Genomic DNA, 23,891 nt, shown 5'->3' with positions numbered 1-23,891 from the left:
AAATTACAAATCAAACTTTCATTTTCCAAACAGTAAAGGACAATTTTACTGTCATGCCTTAGTTAAATCTACAGAGCCAAAGGATCTCACTGATTGTCTGGGATTAACTCCCATTCCTACTCCCTCATTTTTCAGATTAGTTCAATGCAATCCAAATTGGTGGCTGGTAATCCAAATTGGATTAATGCCACATTCAGGACTCAAGTACAGGTATTCCACAGTATAGCCCAGCAGTCTTCCCAAACACCACTGCTTCTCTATGCCAAATGTTAAAACTTGCCATTGAAGAAAATGTCTCTCGTCTGCTGGGCAAAAGTCTACTCCAAGACAGCTTGCTGCATGACTGATCTGAGCACCAGTACCGTGTCTTATGTACATTATTGTAATAAACTAATTCCAAAAGTGCTCACAAACGTAGTATGTTCTCTAACACACACAAATATGTATGTGTATGAATAACAATTTTACTGATGAAAATACCAGAAAACCAATCATGTAAATATCAAGTAGCATTTACATTAAAGTTGAATAGAGAAAACTATTCTTTATTTCCTTGTGCTTTTCCTCAGGCTACATAATATTTTCAAACTATTTGGAAGGTACATCACAGGATGCCTTGTGCAGATTATGCCTATTTTACATAAAATAGTTGTTACTCGTTTTTAAAAAGACTTTGACTCTTAGTCACAGAGGCACTGACTTCAAAACCAGGAGTATATAAAGTTCAAGTGATTTCTCTCTCAACTTGTCAGCCCAAAACTACTCTGTTCAACCTTGCTGTGAGGCAGTCATGGAATCAGTTTAAAAATCATCTGCTATATTTTAACACTGGTAGAAAGGAAATGATTTAAAAGATCAAAAATAAATGAAAATGGAAAAGGGTACAATAATCTACTTTTCATGTAAGAAAAGGAGAAAATAATATGTATTTCCTGTTTATTCCTATCTGCATAAAGAAAGTAGAAAGATACATTAAAAATAAAAGTAGTTAGCTGTTAGTTGAGGTATGAATAAGACGGACATAGAAGCAAGACTTCAATACCTTTTTTTATCATCTTGATTTTAGAATCATGTGGGTTTATTATTCATCAAAAACATTAATTAAAAAAAAGAGGTACAGGCCGGGCGCTGTGGCTCACGCCTGTAATCCTAGCTCTTGGGAGGCCGAGGCGGGCAGATTGCTCAAGGTCAGGAGTTCAAAACCAGCCTGAGCAAGAGCGAGACCCCGTCTCTACTATAAATAGAAAGAAATTAATTGGCCAACTGATATATATATAAAAAAAAAAAATTAGCCGGGCATGGTGGCGTATGCCTGTAGTCCCAGCTACTCGGGAGGCTGAGGCAGGAGGATCGCTTGAGCCCAGGAGTTTGAGGTTGCTGTGAGCTAGGCTGACGCCACGGCACTCACTCTAGCCTGGGCAACAAAGTGAGACTCTGTCTCAAAAAAAAAAAAAAAAAAAAAAAAAAAAGAGGTACAAACAGCTTTTCTGCAGTGACAGCATATCCACAGTAATCTTCCTGAGGTAGAGGGACCAATGTCTCATTTTCTGTTTTTTAAAGAGACAGAGTTTCACTACGTTGCCAGCTGGCTGCAGTGGCTATGCACAGGTGCTCGCAGCTCACTAGCGCCTTGAACTCCTGAACTCAAGTGATTCTCCTGCCTCAGCTTCCCAGGTAGCTGGGACTACAGGCATCAGCCATCATGGGCTAGGAACCTACATGGGTAGGATCCATGTATTTTAAATATTCTACCTTCACAGTTTAGGGCAGAGCCTAGCACATGTACACTGTATAACACATACAATTAGCTCCTTTGAAATTAACTTTTTAACAGTTTCAGAAACAATATTCTATAATCTGGATATAGTAATATCTTCCACATAAGAGAAAGAGAAGGCAAGGGGAAGGAAGAGAAATTTTTATTTTATGTAAATTCTTCCTATTCCTTCTACTGCTGGCTACAACTTAGAAATAATAAAGGATAAAACACTCTTATGCTCAATCTTCCCCTGGATAAATACTCTTAAGTAGACTTCAAGCTGAAACATGACAAGTTGTTGATACTCTTAAAGATTTAAAAAAATTTTAATGTCAATTTTCGATTTAAGTACTATACTAAAAGCAACATGCAAGAAATATTTAGTTCTCTCATTAACATAAATATCCAACAATTGCAACCAGCATATTCAGGTTCATCTATTCTCCACATCTCCGGAATGTTTTTTGCAGCATTCATCTCCATCCCTAAAGCTATCTTCAATATCTACTTTTTCTTGTTCATCAAATGCTACTGTGAAGCTGCATCAAATCTTAAACGAGATGAGAATTGCTGCTATATTGAAAAAAAAAGGTGTATTGGTTCATGAAAGGTCAAACAGGAGTGAAAATTGAAAAGAATCCTTTTCAGGGTGCAGTTAATGAATTTAATATTATGGTAGTGATTTACAAGTACGATATTGTGTTACTTTGAAATCACTGTCTCAAAGGCATGCTAAAGAAAGTTCTTTATGAATATAGATCTTTATTTCATTAATTGTTTCTTTTATCTAGTGAAATGTCTACTTTTAGGGAATTAAGTAGTATGACACTGCGATATCATATGTGACCACTATCTCAAGGATAATGGAAAACTGCCAAGTTTAAGGCCACCAGGGCACAGGCTTATTTATATAGAAGTACTCCCTTTCATAAAGTTTCCATTTTTTTACTAAAATATATTTAATCTTATATCTATTAGTAAATCAATGCTATGGAAAGAAATTTGACTATTAAGTTGAATCTGAAAACAACGCCAATCTTCTCCAATGGGTTAATGGTAAAACAAACCTTAGTACATCCATACCATGGAACACTACTCAGTAATAAAAGGAATAAAGTGTTGATACATACAATTTGGATGAATCTCCAGAGAATAATGCTTAGTGAAAAAAGCCAATTCCAAAAGGCTACATACTATAAGGTTTTTTTATATATAGCAGTCTGGTAATACCAAAATAATAGAAATGGAGATCATAGGATCTCCTACAACAAATAAAATTATAATTATCTAAAAAAAAACAAATTATAACAATAAAAAACCCACTAATATTACTTGAGGTACCTCAGATTAAAGGCAGATTTAGGTAACATTTTCAGAAATCAGCCAGTATACAAAGATACCCCCAATGGAAGGAATATGCAACAGATAAAAGGACAGAATAGCCACAGGTTAAAAAAAAAAAAAAAAAAAAGTCTGAGAAAACAATGAAGAAAGTAATATGCTTGTAATGAATAGCTAATGATTATTTAGATATAGTCAGGCACACACTACATTTCACTCAGTATTAATTCAAGATGGAAAGCTTACCCGATGCTTTGCCTTAATTTTCTTCCTGTATTCTTCTTTGTCAAATTTGTCCTCTTCCTGAAGTCTTTCTTTTGCTTTATCTAAGTTGATACCACCAGTGTCCTCTTCCTCATTATCCTTTGTGACAGATCTCTGCATTTGTGGCCACTGCTGAACCCACTACAGACATAAAAAAGGTAAGTGTCAGGCAGGAAACAGGGAACACTACACACTACTTCCTTTTGTAGGATAGTTCTTAAATGGTGCCTACACTGACTTTCTGCCTTACAACTTGTGTTTCTTAAACTTTTTAACAAACTTCATAACTCAAGTCAGCAAGCCACAGAAGAGACTGACCCAGTCAGGGTAAAGTAATGCTGCCATACCCAATGAAAACAGGATTAAAGGAAAATTTCACGAAATAATTTGGAGAAGGTAGCTGCAGAATAGAAATGCTTCAACAGCTTCTCAAACAACATTCTTAGTATCCTATTCTCCATAGGACTCAGTTGAAAATTACCTGCACACAGCAGGACCCAGACCGAGTAACATGTACCTGCTTGGGGCCGCTGTAGCATCTTATGTGTACCTCTAACACATACCTCATGGCACTGTGTTGATTTTCCTATTTCTCTTAGTAGAATTAACCTCCTACAGGGAAGCTGTATGTTTCATTCATTTATCCTCAGAGCTCAACACAGTACCTTGCACATATTAAAGAGGAGCTCAAAATTGATTACTGAATCACATATCAGCCAGTATTACATACAAGAACTAAAGTACTAAACGTAAAGGAGAAAACTAGTTTGCGTTTCACTGGCCTGCTCAAAGCCACACGATTCACATACAGTTCATGGTGAGGAACAAGGTAACCTAGAAGAGAAGGCACTGATCTGGGAGTCAAGGGACTTGGCTAAATTTCTTGGCTTTTTCACTAGCCTACTGCATAACGCTGAATAAATTACTTAATCTTTGGACATCTGGGTCCCATCCCGAAAAATAAAGAAGTTTGACTTAATAATTTCCAGGTCTAACATTATAAAGCTCTACAGACTATTCAGATAAGAATGAGTCTCATTTTATCTAATAATTGGTTGCCAGGAGGATTTAAATAGCTGCCACTGTTTTTGAAAGACTGCTAATTAACCTGCAGGCAAATGGAAATTACAGACACAAACATCGCAGGCATTAATGCCTCGTCTCTCACTCTAGTAGCCACTACAGCCTTTCTTTACGATGAGATTCCTACAGAGCCTCAGCTTTTGGCAACCGATGGGGGTGACAAATATTACTACATGAGCAGCCAGGCTAGTCGTCACTGACCCTAAAGAAACAGAGAAAGGGATCAATTCTAACAGTAAGAATATCATCTGTTCCTCAGACTCTTCATCCCTACTGCTATCACAGAGGGAATGGAGTTTCTTTCAGAGCTTTACATCAGAAGTTTCAGTATGGCTCACAAATAGCTCCTATCGGCAATATAAGCATACACTGAAACATTTCATAGTTAAGGATTCATACTCATCCTAGAGTTAATTGGTATAATTTGTGCAGTTAAACTTAGCCGCACATTAAGGAACCTCATTACACTAAGAACGCTCATCTTATTTTACAGTGAGCATCAGATATCATATGACTATTCAAGATTAGCCTGCTTCTCAGGTATTGACCTCTTCTTAGAAATTTTATAAAGAGTCATTATCTATTATTTATATAGGCTTCCTCCTCAACCTCCAGCACCTTTGAATTGCACACCCTTTTGTTACTTTCCATCATTTACATCCAAATTTTCAACTTCAAAATTAAAAAGAAACATACTCCATTGCATATAGACTTAAGCAGCACTTAGTGATGATGAAATGTGACATATTGTAGTCATGTAATGTGACTAGAAAAACTCATTATTTTATTGAGATAGATGCTTCATGCAATAAATCAGAGACATTATGTTAGGTACTGTTCAAGGTGCTGGGGATAGAATAGTAAACAAAGTCCACAAAAATACCTTCCCCTTAAGGAGAAGTGGAGTAGCAGAAATTCACAAGCATCCGATATAAACTGAAGTCACAAAATAACTGAAGTGTTATGAAGAAAAATAACACAGAGTGAGGGAAATGAGATTACGGTGGGGGTAAGGTGTTGTGTGCTATGTTAGGATGATCAGGAAAGCCTGTAGGCTGGTGAAATGAGGCCATGAGATGATATTCAGAATATCTGCAATAACCACTAACTAGTCATCACTCCCTAGGTAAGTCTGGATTTATTTCATCATTTAAAAATGAAGAGAATTGTTATATAATAGAGTGACCTTTCATGAGTAATCACTGAGTGGTAACCCCTTCCCTACACTATAAGTATGTGTTTACAAGAAGGTCCAGGTAAAGGTGAGAGGAAAACTAGGCACCTAGGTGTCTGTGATTACTCTACAGCAGAGAAGACCCTCCCATATCCAGTGTAGCAAGAAACAATCAAATACAGCATCTAAAATTGAGGAAGTGCAAAGCAGACATGTTTTTTAGAGTCAAACAGAATAAGCCATGGCACATAGCTGTGTTAGTATTCTTGTATTTGCTCCTGCAGAACAGATTGATGAATACCATGATGAGAAAATCTTATCTATAAAAACAGAATTTAGAAAGTTCAAAAACAACTCTGTATTGGTGACACCAAGAAGTATCTCAGTTTATTGCTAATAAGGCATCCTTCTTCACAGCTGAAATGCCTACAGTAATAGCAAAAGGAATGGCCTAGCATGCTGTAGAGATATATTTACCCCCTCATTATTGAATATAAGTCAGCAGCAAGGGAGTCAAACTCTTCATGATCCTCAGAATGTATCCCTGAAATAAAGTTTTTACAGAATCTTACCTCCCCTTCGTCAGTAAATGTTATTTTCTTATTCACTTTGAAATTTCTCTTCATTACTTTTTTTGCTTCTGCAACTTTGGTCACTTTTTTCTTGACACTGGATTTAGAAGGTTCTTTCTTCTGTGTGAGAACATATAAAAATACAGATGATTAGGGAAATGGTTGTTTTAATTTAACAATTTAACTCTGGCAATATACTTTCCAAAACTGAGTGCAATTATTGTCCACTGGCTAATGAGAAGTATCAAAAACACTGCCCAGAAATAAAACTGTACTTATTAACTAACAACCCCTCCCAAAGCTCAAGAGTTTTAAGTATAAATAGGAGGAATAGTAGATATAACCTTTACGTTTTCTTCTATTACTAGAACTGTCCTATCTGACGACAATGAAGCACCAGAAATTACATGATAATGTAATAATTGGGTATAAGATAAATAAAGCTATCCTTCAGATAAAACATAACCTTATTTTAAAATTTCCAGTTGTAAATTAAAATTTTTAATCTAGGATATGTATACTTGGAAAACAAAATGACTGTAATACATTGTATGCAACCCTACATTCTTCCTTTAGTAATTTACTGTTTGAACACTGCAATTAAGCGTGCTCAGAGGCACAATAGAGTAAAAGAATAAGCTGATTCAGACCTAGCTAATGGCCTAAACCCACTATAGCAAGATATTAAAAATTCAAAGCCACTGCTTACTTATGCTAAGTGAACCACCTGAGATGGGGCATAGAAGGTCATAGCATAACTTGCTTTAAGAAGTGAGTCGTGTTTGAGAAAGAGTTGGACTTTTCTCCTTGAATCAGAGCTAGAAGTACCATTGGTGGTAGTTAGAGAAGCTGCATTAGATTAATTAACTATTAGAATGAGCAGGAGTCTTTGGTGAGTAGGTATGAAAACGGATTTCAGTGCAAGTTCTACCACTTTTGAACTATGCACAGGCAAGTTACCCAACCTCTGCATTTAGTTATAAATTGAAGATAATAATAGCACCTACCTCTTGGGGCTGTTGGGAAGATTAAATAATAAATGAAAAACATCCAAAAAAATGTTCAATAAATCTCAAATACCACTATTATGTATTGATTTCATGCTCAAAAAAAGATCAAGCCAACTGCAGAGGCTTAATCTGCAAAATACCAAACAGTAAGCTTCCTAGCTGATTGATTTTTAACTCTGTACCAGAGGTAACTACCCAAGGAAAAGTAAGATTAAGAGGGACTGATCCAGGCCGGGCACAGTGGCTCATGCCTGTAATCCTAGCACTCTGGGAGGCCAAGGCGGGCGGATCGCTCCAGGTCAGGAGTTCGAAACCAGCCTGAGCAAGAGTGAGACCTCCGTCTCTACTATAAATAGAAAGAAATTAATTGGCCAACTAATATATATAGAAAAAATTAGCCGGGCATGGTGGTACATGCCTATAGTCTCAGCTACTCAGAGGCTGAGGCAGTAGGATTGCTTGAGCCCAGGAGTTTGAAGTTGCTGTGAGCTAGGCTGACGCCACGGCACTCACTCTAGCCTGGACAACAAAGTGAGACTCTGTCTCAAAAAAAAAAAACAAACAAAAAAAAAAACAGAGAGACTGATCCAGAAAACAAGAATTATTAGAGGCTTCAGGGAAGATGCACACTGGTTACAACTGTTACATTATGGTAATAACTTTACACAAAAAATAATTCATTTAATAAGTAGATATTGTTAATAGTGATGAATATATAAATGCCTAGATCATAAAATTAAAAACAAACTTAAACAGAGGTTTGTGCCACGTTATTAATGTACTATACTTTTAAATAATGGTCTTAGTTATAAAAATCAGCTAGTACATCTGCAATAATATGATTTAAAAGTACAAGAAAGTTGTTTTAATATGGATGGTTCTGTTCTGTGGGTATTGCCTACAAACAGTGCTTTTGTATTTCTGTATATCTGGTTACATTTATTTATTTCTCAGACCACAAATCAATTCGTATTTAAGAAGCTGTTAGCATTTTTAATGCATAAAAAGCTTATGAATAGACTGATATAATTAAAGTTGCCTAAGAGACAGAGACATTAATATGCTATAATCACTATGCCTACCCCGACAAGACTCCTGCGAAAATAGATTAAGTTTGTCTTAGAGTTCTTCTTCCCGTTGGACACTCCACCCTCCTCTACCTCCCAGGGGTCCCTGACTCCACAAATTCTACCAGGTGGTGGCATAAGGCCCTAAATTGCTGGGCCTCTCCCTTACAACCCCTTCTCCACCACTGTGCTTGCTCTATGATAAGTGACTAAGTAGTCTGGTGATAAAACTCCTAAGTTGAAGAGGAACTGGGTGGCAGGAAGCTTGTTAAATAAGATGCCGGCTGTAGGACTCCTATGAGCACAAGAGATTAATAAGACTCCCACTTCCTTCAGCCCAGTCAGCATTCTTACACCTCCTTTTCCTCCACAATGGCTTATCAGAGACCACCACCAACTCAACCACCAGGGCTGGCAACTTCATTAGTGACTCCTACTGTATATTCTTAGTGTGATGGTTAGGGCAATTTTTAAGGATCTTGGATTGGATTAATCTTCACTCATCAGATCTCATCTAATGATCAAGAGAATGCCAATTGAACAGTGCAGACTGAGAGGTTCATTATAACACATAACTAAACAGGAAGAAGTTATTATTTAAATCAGTAAACAAAGTACTAGGAAACTACATGAGCAAACTTTCTAGGGCGATGACAATGGTCCATATCTTAATAAGAGTTTTAGTTACACAGGTGTATATTTTTTTCCAAAACTCAAATTTAACACTTATGATTTGTGCATTTCTTTGTATGTAAATCTACCTCAATAAAAGCCCTATAAACAAATATTGACATGTAGTTAATGCCATGCAAGCTGAAGTATATGGGTGAGAGTGCTGATGTTGGCAATGTACTCCAAAATGCAGAAATGCACTAAGGATAAAGGAAACATCGTAAAAGTTTAATTGTAGAATATGGGTGTTAGGTGTTTTGGTGTCCGAAAGTATACCTTTTATAACTTTTCTGTATATTTGAAAATCTTCATAATAATACAACAGCCCAGTCCCAGGAACAGAAGGAAACAGAACAACAATACCAAAAATTGTCAGAATAGAATAAAGGTCAGTTAGAAAAAAATTTCTGCAGAGCAGATCCTTGGAGTGAGGTGGGTCCAGCTTAAGAGCTTTCAGGAAATCCTGAAACCACTGAAATTATGTGACAAGATTTACAGGTATTTGCATCTTTGCCCTTTTTATGGTTTATCTTGGTTTCTGAAAGGGATCTGTAATTCTCCCCCCACCCAAAAAAAAAAGGTTAAAATTTTTAGTGTTAGGGAAGCCACTGAAAGAAGGAACAGAAATTTCCACATGGATGAGAAGAGGCTTGTTCATCATATTTTCCCTAATAAGCTGTCGCTTGGCTCTGGTATTCTAGAATGATTCCTCAACTCATTCAAATATGCCCTGGATGTCAAAAACACACAAGGCATCCCAGTACATACTGGGGACCCAGCAGTGCAAAGGGGGATGTGCTCTCAACACTCATGGGGACTTTCTGTTGAAAAAGATATTTAACAACCAGCAGAAAGCATTAATGATTGAATCACAAATGTGGTGCTTGGAAAAAGACAAAAAGAATGAACTAATATACGTAATAGAGTGCCTACCCTAGGTAGTCAGGCGTGAGGAGCACAGGTGAAGACACTTCCTTTTGAGGGACAGATGCTTGAATTGAATGGCACACACCACAACACTGCAGCATTACCTGTGCTGCCCACTGACGGTGCACTGCATGTATGGCTTATAAGAGTCTTAATTCAATGTTACACTTTTTAATATTAACTTTAGCAGGTAATAAATATACGCACATATATTCTAGAAAGAATATTCGAGTTAAAAACTGCCTTTTGCACCTTCTTCAGCAACCTGTCTCCCTCTCAAGAGGCAATCACTGTTACCAGCTTCTGTATCCTTCCAGACAGATTCCACCCACATTCGTGTATGTATGAAAAACTCAAAGTTACTAAAAGAGCTACCCACCGCAATGAATAGCCTTGTTTATACCTATTTTAAAAGTGCTCAAAGAGTATGTCCATTTAAAAGATATTTCCAAACAACACTCCAGAGGTGACACAAATTTATACTCCCACCAAAAACTGAGGAAGAACTGATTCTTCACATCTACTTCAAAGTATATTGGGCTTTATGTTTGCCAATCAACTAAGTATAAAAATAATATCTCAGGGAAGTTTCAAGTTGCAGATGTATTATTTTATGCACGACGGAACATCTTTTCAAAGGCATTGTTTTTCTGTGCACTGTCTGCATTATTTGCCAGTATTTCTAATAAGTTGCTGGCATTTTATTTATCAAGTTGTGAAATCTCTTCATTTGTTAAAGATGCTTCAATATTTTTTTGCATCTTATCATTTGTGTTTAGATTTTTGCCATGAGTTAATCTTTTGTTTTGCTTTGTTTTGCTTTTTCCCCTCGCAGAGATTTTTTAATTTTTGTGTACTCAATTTTATTATTTATAAAGATGTTTTCTGGGTGTGTGCTGTACTTTAATTTTCCAATTAGAAGAATCTCTAAAACTGAATTTAACTTTTTATGTGAAAATTTTACTTTTTTGGCCGGGCATGGTGGCTCACACCTGTAATCCCAGCACTCTAGGCGGCTGAGGCGGGCGGATTGCTCAAGGTTAGGAGTTCAAAACCAGCCTGAGTGAGATCCCATCTCTACCAAAAATAGAAAGAAATTAATTGATCAACTAAAAATATATATACAAAAAATTAGCCAGGCATGGTGGCACATGCGTATAGTCCCAGCTACTCGGGAGGCTGAGGCAGGAGGATTGCTTGAGACCAGGTAATTGAGGTTGCTGTGAGCTAGGCTGATGCCACGGCACTCACTCTAGCCTAGGCCACAAAGTGAGACACTGTCTCAAAAAAAAAAATTTTTACTTTTTTGGAATTTTCAATATTGACTCTTGGACAAGAAGGTGCTCATTAATACTTTTTATATTCCTATTCATTAAGAAAAATATAAAGTATACCTATTATTAGGTAGGAGTTATATTTTGATTATAAGATTTTATGTTATTGGTACAAGAATGAAATGTATAGCAACTCAAAAAAGTATAATGAAAGAGTAGCTGGCAAGACAGAAACCATCAAAATATAACTTTCATTTCTATTTGCACCTCTTCCACAACATGTGGGACTTTAAAAAGCTAAAAGTATCATAAAATACAAAATTGATAAAGCATCAAGTCATCTTCAATGTCCTGTGATAGGTATAGGAAGTTACCACCAACTTTAACCATCTTTAACTTGGAAGATAAAAGAACCACGAATCATAAAAACAATAATGGTTCTAGCAAAAGGACAGTATTAGTTAACATTGGCTACAAGAAGATTCAAAATATAATCATGGGGAAAAAAAGATCACTACTACATATCCTAGAGGGGAAGATAAAAATATTATAAAATGAAATTTTGAATGAAAAGCAAAAACCATATGGAAATCAAAGGTAGAATTAAACAGAAAGATAGTCACTCTAAAGAAATCAGATTTTCATGTTTCCTTAAAGTGTCTTCCATGTGCCAAATAATAATTTATAATGAAAACTATCTAAATGTGAAGGAAACCAACAAAATAAAAAACTGTCAACAATGGTGGAGACGTGTGAGATTACCTATTATAGCGTAAGCCACTCATGTGAAAGACAAGGGCATTTCTTAAGATTGATACACACTGTCTCCCAAAAGTTCAAACATACTTAACTAAACACATTTCCATTGGCTAAATAACCCAATCCTCCTAGAACTTATAATGTTTTTAAAAAACAGACTGGCGGCCTAAGTATAATTCCTCAGTCATTCTAAATCTACTTAATTATAATAATCTAAATATTCTAATTTTACAGTATAAATTAAGGACACACTATTTGGTATTTTAAAGTCATCTATAAAATCTTTTCTTAAGAAATAACACCACCACCAGTAAGTAGTAAAAATATTGTCTGGGAAATTTTTACAAAAACGATAATCTTAAAATTAAGAGCCACCTAAGGGCTATAGAGTTTCAGATTTGCAAGACAAAAAAGTTCTTGAAACTGGTTGTACGACAATGTGAATGTATGTAGCACATTTGAATGTATGACTGCACATTTAAGAATGGTTAAAATAGTAAATTTTATGTTATATGTCTCTTATTACAACTAAAGGTGAAAATTTAAAAATGAAGAGCCACTTAGAATAATCACAGGACATCGGGTTAAAATGTTATTACAGGAACAAAGTTTGTCTTTTCCAAATTTCTACTCAAATATAAACTTGCTATAACAAACCTAAATGCTACAGCAACAGTCCTAGAACTATACAACACTAAAGGAGATGGTTCAGCCTAAGGGTGGGAAGCAGGCTGGACAATCCAAGTACAGGGCACAACTGACACAAGAAGAATTAAAGACCCTTAAATATAGATCGACTAAAATTACATAAAACAAAAGCATTTATAAATTATACAAATAATCTTATAATGGTCTAAGAAATCTCATAGGGTTTTTCTTCTAAAAAATGTCCACACTTACCAAGCTAATGTTTTAAAGTTTAACCAAAAGAGCCCCACAATAGGCCTCAGCCATATGCATAAATCTGGGAATAAGACAAAAGACAGATCTGCCTCATCTCCTCAGTTACCACTGTCTGTGGGAGGGACTGAAGTTGCATTCGCCCATTAAACAGACTGTCTCTCTCGTCCCCATTATAATAAACACTACTGTAATCACTTTTTTGTTTTTCCTAATAGACTGTAATCTCCATGAGGCTCCCATTTGTGTTACATTTGTATCCCTAGAGTATCACAGACAAGGAGGCATATAGGATATATTCAATAAATATTTCTTGAAAGAAGAATTACTCAGTAAACTATATGAATTACTTCATTTACTGCTCAGAACCAGGAGACACATCTTGTCCCTACTAATTTTTAATTAGAAAACCAAAGATTAATTTAGCAATTTGTTCAAGGTTGCATAACTTCAACCAAAGTATTTGACTTTGTTCACATTCTTTAATGCTTAGTTGGGATTTCTGTTCAAAATGCCTTAAAAGGTTGTAGCACCATAATTTGATTCAATGTTCGCCTTTTAAATTTCTAGACATTTAAGAAGAATGTTTAAGAACAGCTAATATAAGAAACTCCTACAGCTTTTTCAACTTTCTTTTAATCCATGACCTATTAAGAAAGATCATATTCAGGCTTTGATATATAGGCTTGATTAGTTTTTAAAAATAATCTTCATATCCAAAGATTAGATCTTGAATATGCTATTAATATCTCAAACTATAAGGCCCCAAACCTACTTCCCCTCTAATGAGAATCACAGATGTTATAAAATTAATCTGTATGAAATATTTGACTCTTTATATTGATACTTCATGAATTATATCTAGAAGATCACCTAGAAACCCTTTTAAGTTTTTTATTACATAAATAATTCATATTTATTCCAAACACAATAACATACAGATAAGTACCTACATATCCTGTCCAAGTTACTGGTTTGACAGGGCTTGATTAGTCATTCTGATCATATTAAGAAGCAAACCACCAGTAAATGTTAATCTCTTATTCTTTTCTGTATTGCTAATAAGGCCATGCACTACCATCTGCTTCGTATTCTGTAAATTGCAACCCTAATGTATAATATGATGAAAATGGTTAATGAATATTATGATACATTGAGCAACAATGACAAAATATTATGAAATATTCATGATTCATTTTTAAATGATCTTAACAGGTCACATGAATGGGAAAATACATATTATGTCTTCCTTGTTTCTTTCCTCTCAGACCAAATACTACACAAATATTAGGTGATGTCAGCTTTGTTCAGACTTCCTTCTGGTTAAGGAAGATCATAAGGCAAAACCAGTACTGATACTGCCAGCACAATCTTCTATACAATGTTTTTTGAGTGCTAGATTCCTCCTTCAGGATTCCTGGTGCCTAAATCCACAGCCTTAACTTGGAATACTTTCCAGCAACTGCTTTTTAACCTAACAAAGTCTCGTCCTGAGCACATGTATCTGCCACCTGAACTACTGAAAGCCTTAAGAAAAATAACTTCCAAACATATCTCCAATGTACAGTTTCTATTTCCCTCTGTTGTTTCCCTCATTTTTGAAACGCACATTCCCCAAAACCTTCATTCAAACACCTTCAATATATTTGTCTTCCTGTCCTCAGTTTCTCGTCAGAATTAACGTAAGCTTCTTGATTTTAAAAAGGCTCTACAAAGCATTTCCGCCTAATAATTCTTTAAATAGTTCAATGAACCTCCAATTAGTCATCTTTATTTGTCTTTTTCTCTTAAATCGTTCCTCCTACCTTTTTAAACATTTATAGTGTTGGAATACTTAAGGAAAAATCTCATAAGCCCCTACTCACTACCTTAGGATTTTTTTTTTTTTTTTTTTTGGTTCATTTAAATTGTTCGGCTGTTTACTGTCTTGTTTTCTTGGCTAGGAAATACGTATTTGCTCCACACAATGACCCTCCAAAAAAATAAAGCCACTACAGTGACAAAATCTCAGATAGTTCCTACTTTTTAACAAAATTATGGAACCAGTCATATTTTGCCTTAGGAATCCAATTTTTAACCTGCCACTTTTAATAAATATTTCTATATTAGGAAGCAGGCAGCTGGAAGCAATTTAGAGAAGCGAAGTCTGATACCTCTTTTTAGATTTCAAAAATATGACAGTATTGATTTCATTTCTAACTTTTGTCTAAATTGGCTGTATCAATTTCTGTTGTCTCACACAACTTTTGGAATTCTAGAATATAAAAATTTTGTAAGCTACACACAAAAAATAGCAACATAAAAAGGGAAGTTAATTTGAGTCATGTGGCCATTTGGCTAATAGGGTTTAGGAAGACTGACTAAATAGAGGAGGCAGCATGGTGGTAAAGAACTTTTAAAGGACCTGTATCAGAATTTATGAAACTACTGCAAGCAATATGGCAGGCGCTACAATATACTTCTCTTGGGGGAGCATATAAGCTATCTACACCCCTACCATCTTCCTTCCAAGTGATACCACTCAGCAAGAAGGCACCAGCAGCTAATATAATCAGAATTTGAACAAAATGGGATAGCATCAAACTAACATTCAAGAATATTTAAATAATAGGTTTAACTGAGAATACCACAGTTGCCTCCAGCACCTACAAGAAAAAACAAATTACTAAACAGTCTGGTTAGCTTTTCTAGAGCAGAATTTCTGTAAATTTACTCATCATAAAAGTTTAACAAACAAATGCCATATAATATTAGACATTCAGTCAACCACCAATTTTTTAAAAGTACGCATGTGCATCTATACTCTAAATTAGTAACAGAATCACTATATGATTTAAAGCCCTCACAAAGAACTACAAGAATGAAACTAAGATACACACTAAATTCGAACTTGGTTTGGTACCTGGTGAGCCAGCCATTTTTGACAGAGTATTTTTTAAGACATTTAAGAGTTGAAGCCATCCTCTTGGTATCCCGAGATAAGGTAATCACTGCTACTAGGTATCCATGATTCCCATGTCTGACATTCCTACAATGGTTGACATTAAAGCACAATATATAAATGGACTGCCCCTTAACTGAAAATACAACAAGCATCACTATCACATCCAAGCCATATTCACAACTGTCATTATGCAGTAAAGCTTCCAAGCTCCACCCTGTATTACATACAAATGTTAGCTAAACAGAGTGTGCCAAAAAAGAAGTCAAATGCCAGCCTACGTGCGCTGTTTCAACAAAATGTGCTACAGTGATGTCTAATCATACAAAACTGCGTATTCTTAAAAATATATCATCTGTAAAATCAAATAATGCTCATTGGTATTATTAAATATAAAACTTAGATGGATGAAAGGACCCTCCAAGATCACCTTGAGAAACACCCCCACCCCCCGCATCCCTGTGAAGTTAGGAGAATTTCAAGACCATACAGCCAGTACCAGTCAAGTCAGGGCTAAAACTCCAAAACCTCCAAAAACCTAGTCTACCTTGACACCATTTATAATGACCATATCCTTCAATGGAAATGTCTCAGAGATTAGACTTTCCTCTGTGAATTGTAGTTTTCCTAAGCAATACCGAGAGATCTCATAAAATGAAAAATTAAGAACAAATTGACAGCAATTAATTTCTTTAAAATAAAAAGAATCCTTCAAGGAATTGTTCTTTTCTTTTATTCATATAGCGATCATAGATATGACTCTCAAAAGTACAGCACCTGAGAGGGGGAAAAAAAGTATCCTAACCCCCAATGCTCTACACTACTTTTTTTCTTGGCAAATTACATGCTGATCATGCAATGATTAATGCAATTTCCATCTGCCCTTCCCCCCTCCCCAGCACTTAATCATAAAAATAAAACTGACAGCCGTTGGAAGCTGTTGACAGATTTCTTATTAGTTTTTCTCCCACCTTAGAATGAGTCCCTACTAGTTCATTAGTAAATTTGTCACACTAAAATGTAATGTTTTCAGAAAGTACAATTTACAATAAAAACTACGGCAAATCACAATTCCCAAAGGATAATCTGAGTGAAATTTTTACTAATCTCCAAATTCCACATGCTACTTAACCAATCAACTTTTAAAAAATCATTCTCCTTTCTACTGTCCCATACAGACTAGAAAATTTAAGATCCATCAAGCACAAAATTCTTCCCCAAAAGCAAATGTGTTAAGATTCAGCACTGGATACCTTTTCAGACTTGTCACCTTCGACCCTCTGCCCTTTGGTGTTGTTTCTCATGATACTTCTTATACTCTACTTGCATTTTTAGAAGCTTCTTCTACTTCATCCCTCTGAAACACTGAACTCCCTGAGGACATGGACTTTGTTCTACTTATCTTCTAATTCCTAAAGCAAGCACATACACTACCCTAAACAAATCAATAATTATTTGCGGAGCTGAGTTGAGCCTGGGCTAATCAAAACCAATGTTCTTTCAGAGTGATATCCATTTAAAGACTCTGAAATGCATTCTATTATTACCTATACTGATATCAACATGCTTAAACAGCATAGAAATAAACATACTTTAATTTGACAATCATTTGTTGAGAAAATCGATTCACTGACCCTGTGCGATAAAGTGGGATGTGAGAAGCAGAACTGTATGAAAAACATCAGAAGTCGCTCTGGACTGCCTAGACAATGTGCTGGAACCACTCTACCGGAGTCCCCCTTTCCAGAAGAGGCTGCAGCCACGCTCAGCTTCCAGCAGGACCATGGCTTCCTCCCTCAGCAGGGCAGACCAGACTTCCCATGGACCCCAACTTCTCCACATGCTGGATGGCTGAATTTCTCAGGTGACTGCAGGCACCCACAACTATAACATCTGGTTCTGCTGATAAGGTTGATCTGCCACTTCTTCCAGAAGAAGGGAGAATACTACAGGAAAGGGATATCTCAACTGGAATGAAAAGCTATGCTGTGTCTAGCAGACTGCCCAAACTCTGGCATCCCCCTATGTGGAATAATTAAGGGGATGGGGAAATCATGCCTTCCTTCATCTAAGTGATCCTGGCTTTGTAAATGTCCCCTTTGCCCAATTGAGTCTATTCCTTAATCTATGACATGTATCACTGTGGAATTTGCACTAATCTCTGATGTATGACAAGTGCCAATTCAGATGAGATTTATCTGACCAATCAAGTTTATTGAACAGTAGTTAATAACAGATACCATGTGCCAGACACCATGCTAAATGTTTTATATTTCACTTACTCATCACAACTACCTTTTGAGGGACTGTTAGCATTTTACAGGTGATACAATAATTATTCAACTGACAGGGACAGAGGCAGACTCTAAACACAGGTCTATCAAACTTCAAAACCTGTACTCAACTTACAGTTCTACTCTTCCCAGGATTCCACAATTCCATTGATTAAAATAAACTCTAGGAACACTGAATTTAGGATGATTTAGTCTGTTCCCCAAATGCTGAAGCCCGAAATCTCCCATAGAGATAGGCATACGGTTTCTACTTTAACAAATCCTTTTACAGGGAATTCACTAAAGAAAACGTTTTGTACTGGCACACCTATACCTGTTTTTCTTGTATTTTTTTTTTTTAAATAATTGTATCAACAGTAAACAATGAGGGCAGTTGCTCTACTTAAAAAAAAAAAAAAAAAAAAAAAAAAGCTTGTCATTTCCAAACAAACTAGGCAATTGGTATTCGTCAAAATCCCAGTCTAAATGTTTTCAAGTTCCAATATTACTCTCAAGAGGGCTATGTTGGTACTGAAAACAAAGACAAGTTGTATTTCCTTATGTCACTCTAGGAAAAAGACCATAGTAATTACAGATAGAAGTTAAATAAACTTGGGGGAAAAAAATAAGGTAATGAGAATTCTGTGACAAGCTTTAGGGACAACTACAGGCCAAAAGACAGCGTATATAGGACAAAATAGACAGGGAAAAGGACAGATGGGCAGGGTTAAGACAGTTACAGTGATAAAAAGTGACAATCTGAAAACAAAAAATCACAAGAAAATAAAGGAACAAGGGAGAGGAACGGCTCTATGAAAACAACCTCCTCTCACGATTAGTGATGTGTTGGAAAACCTCTGCACCACACTGCCAAATCATTTTCCCCCCAAGACCTCCCCTAGCCGAACCATGAACTTTACACTAGGAAAATAAAATTAAACAACAGGAAACTAAAAATTTCATAAACAGATACAGGATGCAAAATAATTGCCAGCCATCTCCCAAATATTTTCTCTATTATACCAAAGAATGTCTTAGATATAAAACTAGAAGTGATAAATCCCAAATAAGAATCTATTGGAACATAAAATCAATCGTTGGCACTCAGCATGGGCATTTCCAAGTTAGTATACTATCACTGACCAGTCCTGTTTACAACACATGCTAGACTGTTTCTTCTACAAAGTTATTTGTAGTTTCTTCTTAAGTTATTTAAATCATACAATAATTTGAAGGATTCAGTTGACTCAAAACATTAAATAAAACTTAATGATTCTAATAAAAGCTCTTCCTCAACTAATTTCGAATACATTCAACTTCAACCAAATGAAGTAAACAGGTTGAACTGATAAAAATCTTCTCTATTAAAATGCAATTAATTCTCTACTAGTATGTTAATATTTCTGGAGTTACATTATGACACTCAGTCATAATTTGCCTCATTAATTTCAAATTAAGATGGTAGATGTCAAAATTTCCTATCAAAGACCATAAACTATCATAGAATAATTTGATCAGAATAGTCACTATTTCAGTAATTTAAGTACCTTCCAGAAGCCACATTCAACTAAAGGCATACTATATGGCTGATTTTCATCTTGCTTTGGCATGAGCTGTGTGTCCATGTTATTATAATAATGAGTGAACTTTCTTTCACTGTTCTGTCACTTGGAAAAAAAGCTGCACCTTAATAATGGTGCTAAAACAAGCTCTGCCGTACTCAGAAGCATGCATGTTGGTGAGGCAGAGGACACCAAGAGGAGGAGGAAACAGGGATGTGTATAAGTATCTAAACTATTTCAAGAGAGTTGCTTTCTCTGATCTTCATCATGGCATCATTCCTCCAGTTCAAAGATGGATATTAAACACTGCTGTATAAAATTCACTATTTCATGTTTTATAGGACAGTTGTTGAAATGATAGCAAAAGCTGTGCTTCTCTGGAGTAGAAGAATGTTGTCTCCTTAAAGACAAGGTGTTCCTCTTTCTGTCTTGGCAGTCAAGACTTCAAAGCCAAATTCCCAGTCTACATTTAAGAACCATGTCAAACCTTGCATGACCTGCATATTAAATTTCCCACCAGTCATTCCTAGTCTGTCTATATTTTGCATGCCCAGATGTTTTCTGTTTTAATATATTTAAAAGTATTTTATAAGATAATTCAAATTCCTTGTAGGATTAGGAAGGATAAAATCTGAATTAATGTGCCAGTGGCTCATGCCTATAATCCTAGCACTCTGGGAGGTTGAGGCAGGAGGATCACTCAAGGTCAGGTGTTTGAAACCAGCCTGAGCAAGAGTGAGACACTGCCTCTACTAAAAATAGATAGAAATTAATTGGCCAACTAAAAATATATAGAAAAAAATTAGCTGGGCATGGTGGTGCATGCCTGTAGTCCCAGCTACTCAGGAGGCTGAGGCAGGAGAATTGCTTGAGCCCAGGAGTTTGAGGTTGCTGTGAGCTAGGCTGATACCACGGCACTCTATCCAGGGCAACAGAGTGAGACTGTGTCTCAAAAAAAAAAAAAAAAGAATAAAGGAAGCTCAGACATTTATTCAAACACTTACTGGCTACCTACTATACTCCAAAAACCATTCTAGGCACTTGGGATACAGTGGAGCCTGCATTCCAGTGAACAGACAAATGATGAATACGTCAAGGAGCTTTTAAGTGCAAGAGACAAATAAAGGCAGAGTAAGGGGTTAGCGAGTGACTGGATGGAATGTAATGATTTTAGATAGTAGGGGAAGGCCTTCCCAAAGAAGGGGCAAAGATCTAAAAGAAGGGAAAGAGGAACTCATGCAGGGTAAAGGAAACAGTAGTGCAAAGGCCCATAAATGGAAATGAGTTTGTTATTTTCAAGAGACAAAAAAGCCAGAGTATCTAGATAAGAGTGATCAAGGTAGAAGTCAGACACACAGGAAGACTGGATTGCACCCTGAACAGGACAGTAAGAATAAAAAGTCCCCACTTAACTTCATTGACAGGTTCTTGGAAACTGCAAACTTAAGCAAAACAATGTACAATATACTATATAATGGAACCCATTTTACCATAGTCTAATTAACATAAACAAGAGATAAGGTCCTACCGCACACAGTACATCGTTTTCACTTAGAAGTTTCCAAGACCTACTGTACTGGACTGACTATACAAGGACTGACTGTACAAGTTTTGAGCAAGACACATGACATAATCTTATTTACCTTGCAGGGTAGGGTGCTGCTGTGAGGACAATAGATTATACAGGAACAAGGAAAAAGGAAAAGAAAACCAATTATAAGGTTATTTTATCAGTCTATGCGCAAGATAATAGAGATTTTGAATTAGGGCAACAGATGAAGAGGTAGAGACTGAATACATTTTGAAGGAAAAATAAAACTCTCTAAAGGAACAGAGGTAAAAGAAGAATCAGAGGGACCCCCCAAGTCCTTGGTTAGGGTGACTGAGTAAACGGTCTTAAACATCCAGAGATATTAAACAGTTAAAAGTTGTTCAGGGAAGCAGAAGGAATTCAGGACATATATTTGGGCTCATCAACGTATAATTTTTAACATAAAAGGAGTTGCCAAATTTGTCTAGGAAGCATATGTAGATGGAGAATAGATAACAAGGCAAAGCCTTGGGGTACATTATCATTTAAAGATGGGAAAAGGAGGAGGAATCAGCAGAGACAACCAAGAAGGGACAATCAATTAAGGCTGCAGAAAAACAAGTATGGTATGCTAAAAGCCAAAGGAAGAAGGCATTAAAAAAAAAAAAAAAAAAGTTGGTAGGATGTTGGTGAAGGAGTCCTAATAATTTGTTATTCTTGAGTTTAGCCAAACAGGAATTGTTGCTGACCTTGCAATGAAGTTTCAACAGACTGACAAGGACAAAAATCTCACCAGAATAGATTTAAAAGGAAATATGAGGTGAGGTAGTGAAAACTAAGTATAGGGTACTCATTCAAGGAATTCTCTTCCTCATCCCGACTCATGTGAAGGTCCAGATTTCAATGTAATGTTATTGTATCTAAAGTTCAGCTACATAACGGGCTACTTTAATATACTTTATATTGAATCCTTAATCACTAATTGTCACAGTTCCCAGAAAACTATGAACTATAAAGAACTCTCACTACATCACTGCATTTATTAGGGAAAACTCAAAGGCATCCAAAAGCCATATAATAAGGGTTACCTGAGTAAATAAAATGTGTTACACTCAACTGCACAATAAGACATATTCTAGCTATTAAATTACAGCATTATAGAAGCATACAGCTGATCCTTAGACAACACAAGTGAACTTCAAAGGTCCACTTATAATATGTGGGTTTTCTCAACCAAACTATTGCTAATAAAAATGTTAAAGAACAAAATTCCTACTTACACATCTAGATTAGCTCTAATGTCAATAACTTAAGTCTTTCCTGATTACCCTTTTCTTCCTTATCCCTGGGTGAGGAGGGTTGAGTGAGGAGACCTCCTGGTCTATTCTCCCAGAGACCATATTAGTTAACTGCCAATTTTTCAGGGCTTAACATTCACTAGATTTAATCAAGGCACTAAAGGTAGTAAACTGGAGACAATCAGTCAATATTAGTTGGTTTCATTTATCCCTATAACAAATTCACTGATATTTTATAATTTTCCCCCAATGATGATTTAATTACAAGGGATCATTTTTCTTTTTAAACTGATGTTTGAAGACAGTTACTTCAAAAATTTATGAGTAGTTTTTTGTATTCTAAGATTCAAGATTTTATGAATCAGAAAATCTCTAAAGCTATATTAGTATTTTTACAAAGCATTTTACATTTTTGTGTTCAGTGTCTCACAGCCAATTTATGATGCATAAAAAAGGTACAGATCATTATGTGATGACTTGTTATCCTAAATAGCTGGAGACCAGAGCTGAGAATGAATTCCCTACACCTGGGGCTTACTAAGTTATAAGGATATAAGGTAATAGTCACATTTGATTTAGGACCTAAAAAAAAAAAATTCAACATTTCACGGATTCTATTAAAAATGAACAAATGACACAGTTACAAATAGGAACTGATATACAAAGGAGAAGAAAATTTCAACCTCTAGATTAGCCTGCAAATAATCTTTACACAAAATAAATAAATATTAGACAAGGCCATGTTTCATTTACAATACAAAGGCAAAGCCATCATTTCTTATTCTACATCTATTCCATCTGAGTAGCTGAGAGAAATGTAATCTTTCTGGCATACATATTATTCTATACTTCCTGATGCAGCTTTCTGAAGACACTTAATTCATGCCAAGTGCCTAGAAGAGGAAGAGTAATGAAGCAGATTTTATTAAACTTGTATGAAATAACCTAAAGAACATTAGTAAATTACAGCATTGAGAGACAGATCTCTAACAAACACCTTCAAAAGTAGGAGTATGTTAAAGTTATTTTAAAGACAAATACTAAATTCTAAAATTCTAAATACACGGAAACTGTCCACACTATTGTTTTAGACCCAATCTCTAAGCAAATAAATATTAAGTTTTAGAATTATAAAATATAAAAACTTCTTTTAACTTCATGTTCATGATGTGATGGAGGGAATAACAAATCAGATAATTCAAATTAATAAGAAAAGGAATAAAGTTAACTGAGCCCAAAGAATTATTATTTAAAGAGTCAGATTTGATTCACAGTTCCAAATTTGATTTACAACCATGAAAGCAATTAAGCCCATTTTACAGAAGGACATACAGATCTTCTGAACTTTTTTCCCCAGGAAGCTTTGGATCATTAATAACATTCACTGATTCTAAAAATCTAGCTCACCCAAAAATAATGGTAAGCTTCCATCTCATTTATCTTGTCTATTTTAAAGTATTTAATATCTCACAGAATAATGCTAA

General features: G+C 35.7%; 1 protein-coding gene across 1 annotated transcript in view; it reads right to left on the bottom strand.

Annotated features, from left to right (window-relative positions):
* The window catches only part of DDX10 (DEAD-box helicase 10), a 258,945-nt gene that overhangs the window by 104,503 nt on the left and 130,551 nt on the right, over positions 1-23,891 (bottom strand). The window contains exons 14-15 of the mRNA XM_012773746.2: positions 6,194-6,313; positions 3,347-3,505 (exon numbers count right to left, since the gene is read on the bottom strand). Coding sequence (XP_012629200.2) covers positions 3,347-3,505; positions 6,194-6,313 — 279 coding nt within the window. The remainder of the gene's footprint in view (positions 1-3,346; positions 3,506-6,193; positions 6,314-23,891) is intronic.

Source organism: Microcebus murinus, chromosome 4, assembly GCF_040939455.1.
Source record: "Microcebus murinus isolate Inina chromosome 4, M.murinus_Inina_mat1.0, whole genome shotgun sequence".
In the NCBI taxonomy this organism is placed as follows: Eukaryota; Metazoa; Chordata; class Mammalia; order Primates; family Cheirogaleidae; genus Microcebus; species Microcebus murinus.
Note: the sequence above shows the minus strand (reverse complement) of the source record. Positions and strands in the feature narration are given on the sequence as shown.